This window comes from Rhineura floridana, chromosome 2 (assembly GCF_030035675.1).
Source record: "Rhineura floridana isolate rRhiFlo1 chromosome 2, rRhiFlo1.hap2, whole genome shotgun sequence".
Lineage (NCBI taxonomy): Eukaryota > Metazoa > Chordata > Lepidosauria > Squamata > Rhineuridae > Rhineura > Rhineura floridana.
This window is the reverse complement of record NC_084481.1, coordinates 144,741,167-144,760,845: the sequence shown is the minus strand read 5'-3', so window position 1 is coordinate 144,760,845 and position 19,679 is coordinate 144,741,167. Positions and strand designations below refer to the sequence as shown.

At 38.3% G+C, this 19,679-nt stretch overlaps 1 protein-coding gene across 10 annotated transcripts in view; it reads right to left on the bottom strand.

Moving 5' to 3' along the window:
* CD44 (CD44 molecule (Indian blood group)) overlaps positions 1-19,679 on the bottom strand; it is a 132,595-nt gene that overhangs the window by 16,519 nt on the left and 96,397 nt on the right. For 4 of the 10 annotated variants that reach the window (XM_061610760.1, XM_061610768.1, XM_061610764.1 and 1 more), the window contains 10 exons: positions 19,468-19,641; positions 17,619-17,807; positions 7,148-7,330; positions 6,754-6,939; positions 4,948-5,127; positions 4,249-4,425; positions 3,189-3,368; positions 2,462-2,644; positions 2,036-2,200; positions 968-1,126 (listed from right to left, as the gene is read on the bottom strand). In XM_061610760.1, coding sequence (XP_061466744.1) covers positions 968-1,126; positions 2,036-2,200; positions 2,462-2,644; positions 3,189-3,368; positions 4,249-4,425; positions 4,948-5,127; positions 6,754-6,939; positions 7,148-7,330; positions 17,619-17,807; positions 19,468-19,641 — 1,776 coding nt within the window. The remainder of the gene's footprint in view (positions 1-967; positions 1,127-2,035; positions 2,201-2,461; positions 2,645-3,188; positions 3,369-4,248; positions 4,426-4,947; positions 5,128-6,753; positions 6,940-7,147; positions 7,331-17,618; positions 17,808-19,467; positions 19,642-19,679) is intronic. The other 6 variants (XM_061610763.1, XM_061610762.1, XM_061610761.1 and 3 more) reach the window with 6 other exon arrangements.

Below are 19,679 nucleotides of genomic sequence, written 5' to 3'. Positions count from 1 at the left end.
GGAAACCAAAAAGACTACCACTTCACCATATTGCCATCTTCAAGCATCTTGTAAAATCTTGCAACTTGACAATAATGCTGGCATAGAGACAGTATTTAAAGAGGTCCCTAGGCTCTGAGAAGAATGGGATGCAATAACAACATGCAATACATAAACACATTTTGTGAAGTATCATTAGATCCTACGCTATGAACACATGATGGCAGAATAAATGCCTGAAAGGGGCCAGTGCAAGTAATTGAAACACTAAATGCAAAGATTTGTAGTACTGAGCAGAGAAACCGTTGCCTAAATTGTTTTAGAAAATTATCCCCCTGTATACATTATACACTTTTTTCTTCAAAATAATTTGTGTGTAATCAGGAATATTTGAAAAACAGTCAACTTGATCACAACTCAAAAATGCAATACTCCAAGTATAAACTTAAAATGCCCAGCAAACAGACACGCACTTCTTGCACTCTTGGTAGCCACTGACATGGCTATGACTATCGTAATCATTTGTGATGTGCTATGCACATACTTCCTATTCAGAAGCTACTTCTTCCATGCAGAAACAGGCAAACATCCGTAGAAAAATTAAACTCTACATTACATAAACATATATAGAATCAAGGTATATGAAGCAAGTAATTTTGACTGGGTAATTTCAAAACCGAGGTTCAAAGGCATGAAGATGTCATTAGTTCTTCAGTTACATAAGATGATTTGCTGATTTTCACATGGTACAGTCACCAAGTAGTGACTTCAACACATTCTTTTCACCAATAAGGGACTTGGCTAAATCAGTAACTCAGTTTCTGTTCCTCAGCCTGTCCAATGTAAAGAGTGATATACCTCATAGAGTGCTCAGGTTGCATGCATTTTTTTACACACTTTAAAATAGACACAGAAATTAACAACAGAAGATTATCTCACCTAATATCTACAGGGGTAAAAAGAATCCCACCACCATTCTACTGGATACCTGTATGATCAGTATTATTTTTTTGATTTATTCCTCTTCGAGGAACAATTCCAGGAAATAAGACATCTGCTGTGGATTTTGTTGTGTACTTGTCTTCGCTACCCCATTGCCTCACAGGTTCTGGGGTTGAATCTTCTTTGGTCCCATCATAGACCACATCTATGGTAACGGTAAAGTAATTAAAAATATAAAATTTGCAACATTATTAACTGTATTTCACTCTGATCCACTGACTTCTTACTCTACCAGCAGAGTAGATTTAATATTTTTATCCAAGAAACAGATTGCGATGCATCAGTAGCCAGATGTGGTTTGAAGGAATTCAGGAATTCTACAATACTTCTAACTTTGACAGTGAGCCCCCACCACATCCATATACTGTTGGCTTCTCCCTCATCTGACATCACTGATTGACACTGACAGTCAATTAGGTATGGAGGAACTTCCAGAGACTTGATCATGTCAATTGTATTATGTACTTTAGATGGATGAGAACACAATTCAGGAGCTATAAGACAAGTCCTTGCCAACTGTGTTTGAGAGCCCACTTTCTTCAGCTGTCTCCTGTCTACCCACTCCCTCCCTCACACACCCACTACAAGTTTTTTGAATGTTTTACAAATCATGTTGCCGAATGGCCATCACAGCAAGCACCATTATATGATTTTGAACAATTGGCAGATGCAGATAATAATCATAAATGAGATAATAGTATCAAAAAGTAGAATGTAAGACTCAGATTCAGAATCACATTTTAAAATCTTGTTCCTTTATGTTCTACAAGGTCTACACATGATCACAAATTAAATGCCAAATGAGATCACAACCTATAGCTTAGGTTAAGAACAAGGCAAATCATCAGCTTAGAAATGTTTGATCAGTTAATATCAAACCCCTGGGTCATGATATAAATGCTATTGTTTAGATTCTCTCATTAATCAAGGTGCAAAACCATTCAGTTGAAAGGCAGGGCAGAGATTTAACAAATAATAAATAAATGAATGCTGCCTTTCAAAAGCTGTCGTTTCGTGCATCATGATGTAATTAATGGATTGTTCAGTGCAATACCTGTATGTAAAGGATTGTGTTCACTTTCACTATTTGAACCAGCTCCCATAAGTATATCATCTCTAGAAGTATTCATGGGATATTTTTCTTCAGTGTCCCAGCCTGGCTGATGAACTGGAGGTAATGGTTGTTGAGTTGAGTCTTCAGGATCATTATGAATGACAGCTGATGGATGAATCAGTGATGAACTTAGGTTTGAATATTTAAAATACAAATTGATTCCTTGTGCGAGCTAGTCCCCTCCCAATGACTTACTGCCCAATATTCTCCCCTTCACTCACACTTTCATGCAAGAACATTAATTTAATAGAGCTGAGGCAGACGGTATGGTCAATCATACCTACTGACTGAAAGTAAGAATCCAATGATGAACAATCTAAGTGATCCCCCCAGTCCCCACATAATTAGGAAAGTATTTGCCACAACTACCTGTATGAGAGATTTCCTCTTTGTTATTGTTTCCAGTTGCAGGAATAATTTCTATAGGAACTTCATCCTTTGTGCTGTTTGTAGGATGTTTGTCTTCTCTATCCCATTCATGATGTGTATCATGTACTGTTGGATCATGAGTAGCATCTCCATGTTTGATATCATCATTGGAACTCACAGCTATGATAATGATGGTTGGATTAATTTTAAATGTTCTGTAGTTACTTCCACATCATTTACTTAGCACCATTTCATTTTTAAAAAATTAATATTCCTAAAGCATATCCATTACCACATTTTAGTGGCTAGCAATAGAAATTTAGTTTCCTTACAAACAAGGACACAATAATATTAGGTAGCAAATTATAGCTAGATGTTTGTAGGGTACTTGTCTTCACTGTTCCATGTAGGTTTTTCCATGTGCATGAATGGATCATAAGTAGAGTGTTCACGGTTTATGCCACCACTACAGACCACTGCTGTTGCAATGATGGCAGGATCAACTTTAAATGCTATGACTACATGGTCAGTCCTCATAATATTTACAGGCTACCGTGCCCAACCATAACACGGGCACCTTCCATGGTTTGGTGAGAGTTAATGGATTTTAGTACCTGATTTCAGTGAGATTAAAACTGCATCTGATAATTAGCTCATATAGTAGCTTAATTGATCTAGAACAGGAACAAAGAGAATATTTGAATTCTCTTTTTCTTGCTGGTACCTGTATGTGAGGTTTCCTTTTCATGGGCATTTTCAACTGAAGGAGGAATTCTAGGTACGAAATCATCTACTGTTGTGTTTGCAGGATGCCTGTGTTCCCTGTTTTGGTCAGGATGTGGTTCTTGGGTCAGCAGATCTTGAGTAGAATCTTCATGGTCACTGCCACCATTGGAGACCACAGCTGTTACAATATGGTTAGATCATTTTTTTTACTATGTTTGTGTAGTCTATTATTACATTATTTACAGACAGGCATATTACTCTGAACATCAGAACTATATTGCTTGACAAAGGTGGGGCAATTTTAAAAGCAGATTTGATGTAGCATTTGGGCAGGGTGCTATAATTAAAAAGATTGTTAAATTCATACATTAATCCAGCCTCTCCAAACTTTGTGTCCCCAGATGTTGCTGCAGTACAATTCCCAGCATTCCTGACCATTGGCCATGCTGGCTGGGGCTGATGGGCGTTCAACAACATCTGAGGACTCAAAGATTGGGAAAAGCTGGATTAGCTCATTAGCATCCGTAGAGGGGATCTTGATGAGGACCATTTACTTCAACAGACTTCTAAAAAATAGATCAGTCTAACAAAACGCCTAGACAGAACAATTTCTGGGGTTTATGTCCATGGCACTCCATGAGAACTTGTTTTTTGAAATTTGGAGGACAACTGCCATATAACCCTTCACACTTAGGTCTGTTTGTATTTTACTTGTCTTCACTATCCCATCATGAAAAGCTCTTTATGCTCACTGGAAGTCATAGCTGTTGCAATTTATTTATTTACTTACTGTGTTTATAATGCTACCCTAGCACAGGAACTTTCTGAGTAACTCATTAAAAAGCTGGATCCGTTTTAAAGGCTATGTATGGAGAGTCACTGTGGTTTTATGTAGGCTATGTATACCATTATTTTATTGCAGATGAATGGAACTTTATTATCAACTGACAGAGAAGTCAGGATAGCTGTTTAAATGGAGTATGGTGACAACATGGTGTCTCTGGATAAATAATAAATGGAAGTGCAAATTTATTAGAATTCAATTTTCTGGGAGATACCTGTATGATATGTTTCTGTTTCATGCTTTCTTTCACTTGGAGGAATTCCAGATGGAACAGTATCCATAGTTGTATTCATGGTGTCTTCATCTTCGCTACCCTGTCCAGGATGCATTCCATGCCATAGTGGCTTTTGTGTGGAGTCTTCCTGCTTGCCATTATCACTGGAGGCAACAGCTGTTGCAATGATGGTTTGAGTATATTCAAATGTTACATCTGCATAGTTCTTTTTATCAACTGTTACTAAGTGCTGTTTTGTTGAATTGTATGCATATCCTATCAGATTTTTAAGTATAAATCTGTAGAGTTTGACAACATTTACCTATGATTTATAGTTGGAGATTGAGTAGCCTCTCATCCAACAGCAAAAGAATTAGAAATGATTAGAATTCCTTTATTGGGCAGATACCTAAGATTTCCTTTTCATGATTGCTTCAACTTGGAAGAATTATTTCAGGAGAAAACCATCTCTATATCAATTTACAGGACCTGCTTTAAGAATGTTGAAGAGCAGTAAACAAATATTGTGTATTTGTTTTCATAATATCAACTTACTTGCTGTGTTTTAGTGAAAGTCCATTCATTTAAATGGAGACAGGATTACATCCTTACGTAGCTTGAGATATTACCTAACTCATCTAGAAAGCTCACTGAAAACAAAAAGAACTAAAAATACTTTAATACTTTTCCAGCTGGTACCTGTTTTTGAATGATCATTTTCATGCTCGCTTTCAGCTGGATGAATAATTCCAGGCAGCAAATGATCTCCAGATGTGTTTGTGAGATGTTTTTCTTCATTATTCCATTCAGAATGTTCACCGTGCAACATTGTATCATGAGTGGAATCTTCAGAGTGAGTGCTATCGCTGGAAACTACTGCTGTTACAAAGATGGCTGGGTCAATTTTAAATTCTGTGTTTTCACAGCTGCTTTATTAAGTACAATTTTACTTAGCCATAACATGGAAAGTGGAAGTCATTTTATTATAGACAGAATTATTGCTCTATCCAAAAGTGTATTCTATACTATATAACCTACAAGGAAAATCCAATATCCAATCCAATATCTAATCCAGATAAGAAATTTAATAATAAATTATTTCATTGTCTGAACCCGTATGTGACATTTCCTTTTCATTCTCTTTTTTAGTTGGACAAATGATTCCAGGTACCAAATTAACTTTAAATGTATTTGCAAGATTTTTATTGTCACTGTCCCAACCAGGATCATATACAACCATCTCCATGCAACTTTTGTAGCCTCTTGTCCAAGAAAGCAGATCTTTCATAAACTAACCAGTCCTTAAGATTCCACAGGACTCGTTTTGCACAGCTGCAACTCTGGAGTATCATTCGATGTAGTTAATAAATACCTTTCTAGATCAAGTAAAAACAGGCCTTTAGCCACTGACTTCAATGGAGACATGATTCCCCTCTAAATGGGTTGCTTGTGATAGTATACTAAACATTTGTAAGTCTAATGAAACATAGTCTAACAAAGAAAAGGCAAGAAGAGAGGTTTGTAATTTTTTACCTTTTTATGTTCATTTTTAGTCTAAGAAATATTCCAGGTAGAAAACAATCTGTAGATATTTGTCTTCACTGCTCCAGCAGCATATAGATTAGCCTATATATCAGTGGATCATGAGCGGGTCATTGTAGTCTATACCATCAGCTATTACAATGACGGCTGAATCTATTTTAAAGACTATGGGTGATATCCAACGTTATCCAACGTTGGTCATAATGTTGATTTCAGTGGGTCTACTCTACTTAATTGGGTATCACCCCATAGTCACAGCCTCCTCCTCATAATTCTTTGAGGGCCTAGCTTTCAGTTGCCGGAAGCCTCAGGAGGGGAGAGTGTTCTTGCACTCGGGTCCTGCTTGCGGGCTTCCCCCAGGCACCTGGTTGGCCACTGTGAGAACAGGATGCTGGACTAGATGGGCCACTGGCCTGATCCAGCAGGCTCTTCTTATGTTCTTATGTTTACGGACACTATCTACATTTCAGATGAAGTCAATGGAACTATTGGGTTAAGCTGTAAACTATTTATTTATTTATTTAATTGTTAAATTTATATCCCACCCTTCCTCCCAGCCCAATTAAATACTGGGGAAAGACTGCCTTCCAAATGAATTGTGAACATAATGAATTCCATGTGGGGAAAAAGCAACCTCCAATCTAATATTACACATTTCTGGTATTCTTCCCCAAAAAAGTATGTATGGCCTTGTCTTTAAGCAGAGTTTAAGCTTAACCTAACCAGACTTTAAAAACTTATCTATATTATTTAGCAATTTATTGATATTTTATGCATGTTTGCTGATGTTTTTATTAGGGTTTTTGGATTGTTTTAAATAGTATTTAAATTATTGTTTGGTCTTGTGTTAACATTTTTATCAGCCATCTTGGGAAGTTTGGGAAAGGTGTTTATACATTTATTAAATAAACAAACAAGCACAGAAAAGCTGAAAGATGTAGAAATTTCTTTTCTTCCTGGTACCTGTATGAGATGTTTCCAAATCTGTTTCATGCTTGCTTTCACTTGAAGAAATGATGTCAGGCAGAACACCATCTCTAGATGTGTTTGTAGGATGTCTGTCTTCATTGCTCCAGATAGGACGGAGCACATTCCTCAATGTATGATGCGGAGAATCTTCATGGTTATTATCACCAGTGGAGATCATAACTGTTATAATGATGGCTGGATCAATAGCACATTTTTACAACCACATCCCATATTATTTAGATCAAACTATTTTAATTAAGATGTATTAATATTTAAAGTTGCAATCCCAATTCATGCTGACATCAGAGGAGACAGGACTAGACCCTTTGTAGGAAATTATAATAAACTGATCTGGGAATGAGTAGATTATGGCTTTTCTGCGATATACCTGTATAAATGGATTCATTTTTTTGGTCGTTTTCGCTTGGAGGAATAATTTCAGGCAGTGTATCTTTGCTAGATGAGTTTGTGGAGTATCTTTCTTCCATGAACCATTCAGGATACATGGCATGTGGTGGTGGGCCTTGAGTAGATTCTTCATATTTCACCCCATCGTTAGATACCACATCTGCTTTGATGGTGAAGTATTTTGATAATTTAATATATGCAGAATCACTGTCTATTATATATTGTGCAGTTCTATATGAATTCAACTACATTAGTGGCACTCAAGGAAATGAGCAAAAAAGATATCATCCAGACTTCTTTAAGTCTGTCACTAAGTATCCCAATTACCATTTTATGTATAAGCACTTTTCATTAAAACACTTTTATAGTAAGTGTTTTAAAATAACAAATAAAACATCTTATGCATTAAACCATCACCATAGGAAAAAAACAGAGAAATTCCCAAAGGATGGACTTCCCAGTTATAAAACCAAGGTCAGCCAAAAGCCTAAAACATAAATAATATTTCCAGTGCAACCCAAATGTACAGTAAAAAAAAATCTTACTAATGTGTTTATGAGAAGACTCATTTTCATTCTCACTTGAGGGAGCAAGACTGTGGAGAACATTATCCTGAGTATTATTTGTTGGATAGAATTCTTCAGTATCCCATTTATGGAGATCAACAGGAGACTGTGGATCTTGGGATGTATTCTCATTGTTAGATTCACCATGGAAATTCGGAGCTATTGTAATAATGGTTAAATCAATGGCCATCTTATGAATTTGGAAGAACCCACTTAGCTAGCTTATTTTTTAAAACATAAGAGGTTATATCATAAGGCGGCTTTGCTCTAGCAGAACTTTCTCTCTTGCATGGAAAGTCACCCCATTTTTCACCATCATTTCTGCTCTCCATACCATATCCCATATAATTCCAGATGACTGTATTCTGAGAATATAAAACATAATAGGCTAAGCTCTTTCACTTACATCAAATGTGCGCCCTACATGTCCGCAAAATATATAGAAGGGAAAATGTATTAATTCTTTCTATAAATTGATACACCACAAGCAGTTGATCCCATTCATAGGATATGAGCATAAGCACCATCAGAAATACCATACTGAATGCATAAAATGAGCTAATCTAAATTCTATAACTTATTGTGAGAAATTGATTAGCTCATTTTATGCATTTAGTATCCCATCCTCTGGTTTTCCTTTGTTGCTAGGATTCTTATCATTCTGACAAGAAAATAAGTCAGCTAATGCTGTTACTGAATGCCATTATTTTATTAAGTACATGCTAGTGTGCTGATGCACCAGCATGGGAGGTGGGACTGCTGTTATTTAAGCCCATGTCGGCTATTTCACAGGGTGTTGCCTGGGAGGGTGGAGCTCCCGCTCTGCTATTTGCGGCAGCATCAGCCTGGCTGTAAATCACACCCTGTGACAGCAGCTGCAGCAGGTCATGGAACGGGAGCTCCATCCTCCCAGCCTAAGCAGGGCCCCCTCTGGGCTGCAGGGCTCTCCTGGGCCCATTCCTGGCCTGGCCATCCACTGGCAATGGGCCTGTATTTGCTTGAATAGAATGATGCCTCTTCTCAAAGCTGCCTCTTTTTAAAGCTCACACGCACAATACAACACAACATAGCCCTGGCACTCTTTAACACTGATTGAGATAAGGGGAAGGGAAGGCATCATGTGAATAGAAGCCTGCAGCAGGGGGAAGGGGCGGCGCACTCAGTCAACTGCAGCATGGTATTTTGGCCTCCATGGACTGTTGGGAAAGCTTTGATGACCTGCAAACAGTAGACTGCCTACCTTTGATGTAAATTATGTAAATTATTCAAAGATATGTTTCTGTAGCTGTATTAATTTTCTATTAAGATTTCTTATGCAAATCAGTATTTCTGCTTGGAATAACATTCCCATTAGTAATGGCAGGTTTGGTCATATTATGATAATCTTAGTGGCCTAATATTTGAACATTAGTAATATGCTTTAGAGAGCCAGTGTGGTGTAGTGGTTAAGGTGTTGGACTACGACCTGGGAGACCAGGGTTTGAATCTCCACACAGCGATGAAGCTCACTGGGTGACCTTGGGCCAGTCACTGCCTCTCAGCTTCAGAGGAAGGCAATGGTAAACCCCCTCTGAATACCGCTTACCATGAAAAACCTATTCATAGGGTCACCATAAGTCGGAATTGACTTGAAGGTAGTCCATTTCCATTTTTCAATACGCTTTAAAGGATATTTCTAAGGCCAGAGTACATGGGGTACGGAGATGTGAAAAGGAAGCAGCCACAGAAGGAGGTGGGTGACCAAGATCAGAACCATGACACAGGAAGGGCTACCCATTTCCCCTTGTGTAATTTCTCCAATAAAAGTTGCCTTCCTTCTGGAGCTATGATGATATGAAAAACATGAGAGCACAGTTCTTAGAGGGCTAGACTTAAAAATTAGTTGAATCTTCCTAATTGCCAAAATAAAAGAGAAATAAATTTTCTTTTATACTGAACATCAGCAGATTACATTAATTAATTAATCCTACTGGTAATATCTGTCTGAGAAGATTCATTTTCATGATCACTCTCACTTGGAGGGATAAGTGTTTCTAGACACCATGGATTGTCCTGTTTGTAGCTGAGCCACTTCTTTGTCCAGGTTTACCAACAACTGATAACTGATCTTGATATGATTCTCCATGTTCAGCACTTTCATTGAAGAATATAACTGTTTTATATTCTTAATGCAAAAATAAATTCCTCCCTATTTTGAATTTTCCTGAGTTTAATCGATAATAGCTCACATCCAAAGTTCTATGGGTGAGCTCCAATGGATACAGGCTTCCTCCTTTGTTTCAATTTAGGATGAAAGCTCCATGCATGTAGAATTACCACCTCAATAAAAGTGAATAGGGAAGCTCCTTATACACATCAGAGCTCCCACATCAGCAAGCAGTCACTGTATTAAGGTGATTATGTGGATCAGTGTAGTTCAAATCTTCTGGATGATATGCTAATCACTAGTTATCCCAAGAAAAGGTATAATTTTTCATGTTATATGATTTCTCTTGTTATATGGAAATGGATAGAATGATTAACTTACAAACAATGAAAATTAATTTTGTCTTCTAATAGAATCAGCCAGTTCCACTGAGTTCAGTAGGTTTACATCAACTTAAACACTTAAGTTCAACTTAACTGGTTTGCACACTGTAGCAATAAGTCTGGCAACCAATACAACTCAAGCTGCTTTATTGCCAAAACAGCGATAAAACAAGAGAGAACTTTGGAACGAATAAAATAGTAAAGGTTTTGATTTATACCTCTGTATACTCGCACATGAAGCTTCCTTATGTTCAGTCAGAACACTGGTCCATCTAGTCCAGTATGGTCTACTTTAAATGGCAGTAGCTGTCCAGGTGTCAAGCAGGGGCTTTCTCACTCTGCTATCTGATATCCTTTCAACTGTAGGTATCAGATGTCAAGCCTGGGACATGCAAAGCAGGTGCTCTGCCATCAAGCCAGAGCCAAGGCCATCTGCACTATACATTTAAAGCAGTATCATACCACAGTCATGGCTTTCCCCAAAGACTCTTGGGAACTGCCATTTAAGTGCTGAGATTTGTTAGGACACCCCTATTCCCCTCACAGAGCTACAATTTCCAGAGTGGTTTAACAATCAATCCTTCTTCCTAGGGAACTCTGGGAATTGTAGCTCTATGTGTGGAACTGGGGTCTCCCAACAACTCTTGGCCATGACTGTTTGTTCCTTTAAATGTATAGCATCGATGGGGCACTGCTCATGATGTAGGGGGCAGATGACTCTGTCAGTTTTGGTTTCTCTTCGTTTCTGATTTTTCCACTCTCAGTTTAGTTCATCTCATTTCTGCAACAGTTTGCAAACTTCATTTCAAAACGTCTGCAGGAAAATTTATACATATTTTTGTTACATCTCTCCTAAAATGTGCATTTTTCTACATTATTTTCAAAAATATATCCATTTCTGTGCACACTTTCCCATAACTTCTTTATACATTTTCTGTGGTTGGAGAACTACACAAAACTTGGAAAAGCATAAACTTCAAATGATAGCTGCATTTCAGTTCACCTAATAGCTTGGGACAAGCTATTAGAATATAAGAACAAAGGACAAGTACGAGTAGCGCTGTGACTAATGACACAGCTGGGTCAAAGCCAAAAGGAAGCCCAAAGGCTGATGCGCACAGATGCAAAAGGAGAGTCCGGAGTTGTGCGCCGCACGCAATAGGAACATGGAATGTTAAAAGCATGAACCAGGGAAAGTTAGAAATTGTCAAGCAAGAAATGGAATGTATCAACATTACAATACTTGGCGTGAGTGAATTAAAATGGATGGGAATGGGACATTTCCAGTCAGGCAACTACAAAATATTTTATGCAGGAAATGAGAAAATACGAAGAAATGGGGTTGCTTTAATAGTGAGAAGTGATGTAGCAAAAGCAATTAGGAGCTACAACGCAAGGTCTGAGCAAGTGATATCAATGAGATTAAACGGGAAACCTATTAACATAACCATCATCCAAGTCTATGCTCCAACGGTAAAAGCAGCAGCAGAAGAAGAATTAGAGAGATTTTACACAGAATTACAGGAAGAAATTGATCACACACCAAAACAAGACGTGATGATAATTGTGGAGGACTGGAATGCAAAAGTAGGGAACAGAGAAGAACTAGGAATTGTGGGGAAATGGGGTTTAGGAGATAGAAATGAAGCAGGAGAAAGACTTACTGAATTCTGTGGAGCCAATAATTTGTTTCTTGCCAACACATTTTTTGAGCAACCGAAAAGACAACTGTACACGTGGACATCACCAAATGGTCAATATAGAAATCAAATTGATTATATAATTGGTAGCAGAAGATGGAGAAGTTCCATACTTTCTGCAAAAACAAGACCAGGAGCAGACTGAGGTACAGATCATGAACTGGTCGAATCGAAAATCAGAGTAAAGCTAAAGAAGAACAACAAAGCAATCATAAAGCCAAAATACAATTTAAATAACATCCCAGAAGAATATAAAGATCAAATAAGGAACAGATTTGAGGTGTTAAACTTAGTTTACAGAGAACCAGAAGAACTAAGCAATGAAATCAGAGACATTATCAGGGAAGAATGCAAAAAGACAATACCTCTAGCTAAAAAGAGAGAAAGACCTCAATGGATGACTGAAGAAACTCTTAAAATGATTAAAGAGAAGAGGAAAGCAAAAGCAAAAGGAGATAGAAACACGGTCAGAACCTTAAATGCAACAATACAGCAACTAGTACGTAGGCACAAAGAGAACTATTACAATAGTTATTGTATAGAAATAGAAGAGGACAACAAAAAGGGTAGAACAAGAGCCCTGTTCCAAAAGATTAGAGAAATGAAAGGGAAATTTAAACCACGAGTAGGGATGTTGAATAATCAACAGGGGAATGCACTGACTAATCGAAATTAAATAAAAGGAAGATGGAAGCAATACACTGAAGAACTCTATAAAAGAGATGCCAGGATGACAGATTCATTCATGGAAGAACTGTATGATGAAGAACCAGAAATTTTAGAATGTGAGGTGAAAGGTGCTCTTAAAATATTTGGAAGAAACAAATCACCAGGAACAGATGGAATACCAACAGAGTTGCTACAAGCTACGGAGACTGAATCTGTCCAAATTTTGAGAAAAAATTGTCAACAAATATGGAAAACTAAACAATGGCCCACAGACTAGAAGCATTCAACATACATCCCAATTCCAAAGAAAGGGGATCCCAGGGAATGCAGTAATTATCAAACTATTGCTTTAATATCCCATGCAAGTAAAGTAATGCTCAAGATTCTACAACAAAGGCCCTTACCATATATGCAGCGAGAAATGCCAGACATCCAAGCTGAATTTAGAAAAGGAAGAGGTACAAGAGATCATATCGCAAATATATGTTGGACAATGGAATGGACCAAGGAATTTCAGAAGAAAATCACCGTGTGCTTTATAGATTACAGCAAAGCCTTTGACTGTGTATATCATGAAAAGGTATGGTATGCTTTAAAAGAAATGGGGGTGCCACAGCATCTGATTGTCCTGATGAGCAACCTTATACTGTGGACAAGAGGCTACTGTAAAACAGAATATGGAGAAAACTATTGGTTCCCAGTCGGAAAGGGTGTGAGACAGGGATGCATTTTATCACCCTATTTGCTTAATCTATATGCAGAACATATCACACGGAAAGCAGGATTGGACCAAGATGAAGGAGGTGTGAAAACTGGAGGGAGAAATATCAATAATTTAAGATATGCAGATGATAACATACTACTAGCAGAATCCAGTAATGATTTGAAACAAATGCTGATGAAAGTTAAAGAGGAAAGCACAAAAGCAGGACTACAGCTGAACGTCAAAAAGACTAAAGTAATGACAACGGAAGATTTATGTAACTTCAAAGTTGACAATGTGGACATTGAACTTGTCAAGGATTATCAATACCTCAGCACAGTCATTAACCAAAATGGAGACAATAGTCAAGAAGTCAGAAGAAGGCTAGGACTGGGAGGGCAGCTATGAGAGAACTAGAAAAGGTCCTCAAATGCAAAGGTATATCACTGAAGACGATCATTCAGACCATGGTATTTCTGATCTCTATGTATGGATGTGAAAGTTGGACAGTGAAAAAAGTGGACAGGAGAAAAATCAACTCATTTGAAATGTGGTGTTGGAGGAGAGCTTTGCTCATACCATGGTTTGCGAAAACGACAAATAATTGGGTGTTAGAACAAATTAAGCCAGAACTATCACTTGAAGCTAAAATGATGAAACTGAGGTTATCATACTTTGGACACATAATGAGAAGACAGGATTCACTAGAAAAGACAATAATGCTGGGAAAAACAGAAGGGAGTAGAAAAAGAGGAAGGCCAAACTAGAGATGGATTGATTCCATAAAGGAAGCCACAGACGTGAATTTACAAGATCTGAACAGGGTGGTTTCTGACAGATGCTGTTGGAGGTCACAGACTCATAGGGTCACCATAAGTCGTAGTCGACTTGAAGGCACATAACAACAACAATAGGTTGGGAAGGTTCACATTAAAATGAAAACTGAATTAATTTCTCCCCCTTCATACTCATGAGATACTGTTTTTCATTGTTCTGAGAGATTTGGTATATCCATGAGTAACATACAATCAGACATGGGCATATGGTGAGTGATGGCAACACCTGCAATCAGCCCAAATAATAGAAAGAAGACATGTGCTATGCTGACCTTGTTTTAGCAGGGAGGAAGCAACATTATTAAGACAGTTGATATAGTTCAGATGGTCACTTTGAATATGTCTGATTTCCTTTGCAATTTTAATGAAGTTTCCTATAGGAAATCATCTTTTTTTCTATTTCTGTGAATATGTGTACAGCAAAATTTGCACTAAAATGACTCCAAATATAACTGTGCACTGACTTCTGCAGAATAGTCTCCAGTGGACCTCAGGAGTGTCTCAATTTGCACAAGATAAAACAGTGGGAGGTGAAATATTTTCTAGCAAAATTCTAGATGTGCTCTATGTTTTTAATTGACCGTGCCCACCTTGCCTTAAATAAAGTGGTTTAAACATAGCAGGCTGAAAACATGCATCCTCTTTTTTCCAACAGCTAGAGTCATTGATGAAGTAGCAACATATTGGAATCAGTTTGATTTTACATCAAACTGCAGTTTCAGATTCAATTGTTAATGCACCCAAAATGTAAATAGGACATAACCTCCAATTTGAAACACAAAAGGCTGTCTTCACCATCATATGACATTGACCAATAAAAACGCTTTGAAATTAATAAAAATAAATTTGACAGATTTCTAGGATGAATAATGAGGGAAATAAAATTTTCTGGTTTAGATTCTCTGTAGAAACATTAGTAACACAGGAAAGAAGCAAAGTAAGAAGAATACCAACAAACATACAAAAATATAATTATCTTTGGAAATGGCAGGTGTTGCCACCACTCACCATATGCTCAGAGGCATATGTAAGTGGACTGGACTGTGAAAGACCAACCCAAATTGTGTTTGCATTTTGACAAATTTGTAGGACAGTCCAGTATCTCAGACAGGAGATCAGGTCTCCTGCTCCCCTGGTGCATTCACTAGAGCTGCCCAATTTCCCTGCTTTTTAAAGTTTGATAGAAATATCTGTGGGCTATAGGTACATTCTTAAACCGCAAGGTTTTTTTTGCCTATTAGTGAATTTCCCTGCTTTTTAATTTGGGAGGTAACAAATGGGATCCTGTCCAAGTTTGCTGAGAATGGATTGCTCATTCGCATGCTTATTGAGTTCAGTGAGATTTACTCCCCTGCAATCATGCTTAGGAGAGGTGAAACTGACCACAGTGGATGGGGAGGAGAGGAGGAGGAGGGACAGGAGGAAAGACAGAGGGGAGGACTGGGATGGGAGCAGGCAGGAGGGGGAGTGGAGAAGGACAGGTTTGGTCATGTGCATGTTTATTGAGTTCAGTGCAATTTACTCCCATGCAATCATGCTTAGGATAGGTAAAACTGACCAGGAAAGGAGGGGTGGAGTGGGCAGGGGAGGAGGAAGAGGGGAGGGGAAGAGGAAGGGAGAGGAGAGGGAAAGGAGGGAAAAAGCAGGTCTGATCATTTGCATGCTTATTGAGTTCAATGGGATTTACTCCTATGCAATCATGGTTAGGATAGGAAAAACTGACCATGGGGGAGGAGGAGGGGGAAAGGAGCATAGTGGAGGGGGGCAAAGGGAGGGGGAGGGCAGGTTTGATCATTTGCATGCTTATAGAGTTCAATTGTATTTACTTCTTTGCAATCATGCTTAAGATAGGTAAAAACACTGAGCATGGAGAGGAGGAAGGGGATGGGGAGGAGGGGATTGGAAGGTGATGGGGATGAGTAGGGAGGGGTAAAGGAAGGGGGAGGGAAAGGGCAAGAGGGAGGGGATAGGAGGGAGAAGGGTGGGTGGGTTTGATCATTTGTATACTTTTTGAGTTCAATTGGATTTATTTCTGTGCAATCATGTTTGAAAATGGAAATGGACTGCCTTCAAGTCGACTGGACTTATGGTGACCCTTTGAATAGGGTTTTCATGGTAAATGGTATTCAGAGGTGGTTTTACCATTGCCTTCCTCTGAGGCTGAGAGGCAGTGACTGGCCCAAGGTCACCCAGTGAGCTTCATGGCTGTGTGGGGATTCGAACCCTGGTCTCCCAGGTCATAGTCCAACACTGACCCGGGGGAGGGGCAGGAAAGGGAGGAGGAGGGGAGGAGACTGGGTGGGTGGGCACTGAGCAGAAGGGAACTCTTTCCTTTCCAAAAGGAAAACATTGTGAACAGTATCATTGCTTGTCAGCGTTTCCCTCACCTTTTTATTCTACAGCAGGCACATGTAGCCTCCCACCCAAATTTAAACCAAAGCTGTCCCTGGACACATCCACACCAGTCCTTTAGTCCACTTTGGTCAGTTTTGGCTTTTTTCAAAGAATCCTGGGAAGTGTTGTTGGTGAAGGGTGCTGAGAGTTGCTAGGAGATGCCCTGTTCTCCTCACAGAGCTTCAATCAGAGTGGCTGACTCTTAAACCAGTCTGGCCACTGGAGCTCTCTCAGTGGAATAGGAGTCTCCTCTCAGCACCCTTCACAACCTACACTTCCCAGGATTCTCTGAGGGAAGCCATGACTGTCTCAAGTGAAATCAAAGTCTGGTGTGGGTGTGGCCTCCTAATTAAGCCAAGCAGCTGTGAGTCTGTCTTTTAGAACACTGACAGTTAATTCTTACTGAGCATGCCCGCCCTTATCATTGGCTTCCAGCCAAAAATTCTTAAATTAATTAAAAATCAGCCAGGCATTTTTTAAACTTTTAAACTGCAGAAGATGAACGTCAGAGTATGTATGGGGCAAGGTCATTAACAGGATTACAGGTACTCTGTGAACATGGCTGATTTTTAATGAATTTCAACAGTTTATGAAAACTCTGACAAAAAAAAGTCCAAAAGGGCTCTGGGTTTTTTCCCTCTCTTTTTAGACTTTGAATTCTCGATTCTCTGACTGTTTTGTGTATCACCAGAAAAATTGAGAGGGTTGTATAATTAGCAAATGGTATAAATACATACTTTATTCGTATAACTTAGTTGAGGTACATTTGACCCTGATACCAGATTGGTACAGTCAATTCAAAATGCAATTAAAAATAGTAGTAAAATAATAATCTAAAAAAGCAACGCTCTCAATAGTTGTTTAGAATTTACACCTTTAAAATATGGAAGAATAACGAAAAGAAACTCACAACCACCCCAATGACTAAAAGATCTATTTTTAAGTAAGGGTAAACACCATTGTCCAAAAATATGGATCAGGAAACAAAAGCAAACCATTCAAATAACTAACTAATTCTAATCATAGCATGATAATTCGTTATTGAATCTGATACCTGTACGATGAAAAGGTTCTTCTTCCAAAGTTCTTTCCCTTTCACTTGATGGAACAAGTCCTGGATGCAATACATGTGAAGTGGTCGTGGTAGGTACTATGTCTTCAGTTTCCAATCCAGAGTGAGCACCATCTAGTGGATTCTGAGTTGAGTCTTCCTGCTTGAAGTAATCATCACTGGAGGACACAGCTGTTATGATGATGTTTTGAATCAGTTGCAGTATTATGCTTGCTGAACAACCATCCAGATTGTTCACTTTGTCTTGTTAAACTATACATGGCTTGCTCTTTCAATTATGTACGTAAGCAACAGGAAGAGGAAAGTAAATGAAATTTTGGAAAATATTGTTGAATTCACAGCCACCCATCGTCATCACCTCAGTTATCAGAAGCTGCTGATTTTCTAAACAGTGCCCCAGAGACCAGCAGGAATAGCAGAAGGGAGTGTAACAGTGGTATAGGCAGAAAAGTAATGACAACAGCTTGCACCCTTAACTGATCTAGCAAATGTTTTTGATAGATGCCAAGGCTTTGTACCATCCTGAAGCACAGTACCATCTTAAGTCCATAAACATTTTCTTTTTTTCTCTTCTTTTTCTTCTTCTTTTAATTTGAAATTGTTCTTCTTGGATTATGTTTGAACATTTGTTCCAGACACTAAGGCCAAATGCTTCAGAAAGATAATGTACATTTGCACTTTCAGCTTGAAAACATATTTTGGTTGGCATTCTGAGCCAGATGATGTTCAGCCATTTCAATAGATGTTGCCTTACTCAGTTCTAAAGGTGCTGCTGTTCATATCCAAGAAAATTGTCAGAAATATCTTGAAGTACCACCACCACACCACCAGATTTCCCCTTCAGAGCCAAATCCTTTCCCAGCACTCAGCAGAAAACATAACGCATTCAACATTATGATTGTGTATGACCAGTCTAAAAGAACATGCTTTAGATATTGAGAATCAACACCAAGACCATAGAAAGCCCTATGCAGTAGGAAAGCAAGGTAGTCCCGAGCTGCAAGAAAAAATGCCAATGCATTTCCATAGTAAAGATTAAAATTGCAAAGCAAATTGTGCATGTATGTGTAAGTGCATTTTATTCATCTTCATGTTTTAATGTTGACAAAGCTATGCCCTTAGGTTCAAAATATGTGTGTATTCATGTGTTTGTATATAAATAGTTATTTCTCTAAAACAAAGGAAAGCATCACAAAATAAGCTCATGTTTGCTCTCTGCTTTCTAAATATGGAACTGATTTAAGCCAATTCTGTGATGTCTACAATCATTGGATACTTGAGAAACACAGAATGGCAACCTGATTGGCAATGGGTAATCACTCATCATTTTTTCTAGGTTGACTTTCACTGACTGAAAGTCAGTGTGATCTTTAACCCTGCAAATCTATGTGATTTTTAACCCTGCAATGCTGGCCTTGTGCAGCACTGTATTTAGGCTAACATTGTTACATATAAAAGCACTTTTTAATACACTGCTTTAAGATAGGGTTGGGCACAGATGACACATCAATTTGGAACTTCTACAAATTTCAAGAAACTTCTGAGTCTAAAATAAATTCAGATTGGCAGTTGTGACTCACTCTTGCTTAGCCAAAGTCAAATAATACTTGAGCTGTTGGTTTCATGGTTTTGGTAGATGTAACAGAACACATCTGGAAAAAATGCCTTCACATATGTCTCTGCTTTCCTTTTTAATGTAATCACAACATATTATCTGCAGATGTAGTACCAGTAAAAACTGGGCCATGCTTCCAGTTATTAACTAACTTGTAGGACTTGATACTGTGAAAGTAGACTCCATTTCCTATTAACATAAAATAATTACTCATACCGGTAGCTGTTGAATTATGATCATCATCACCTAGAGGAACAATTCGAGGTGGCACATCCTCCCTTGTGCCATTTGTTGAATATTGGACTTCATTGTCCTTTCCAGAGGGTACACCATGTAGAAATGAATCATGGGCTGAGTCTTCATGTTTGACATCTTTGATGGAGACCACAGCTGTTGTGACAATGGTTGAATTGATATTTATTTGAATA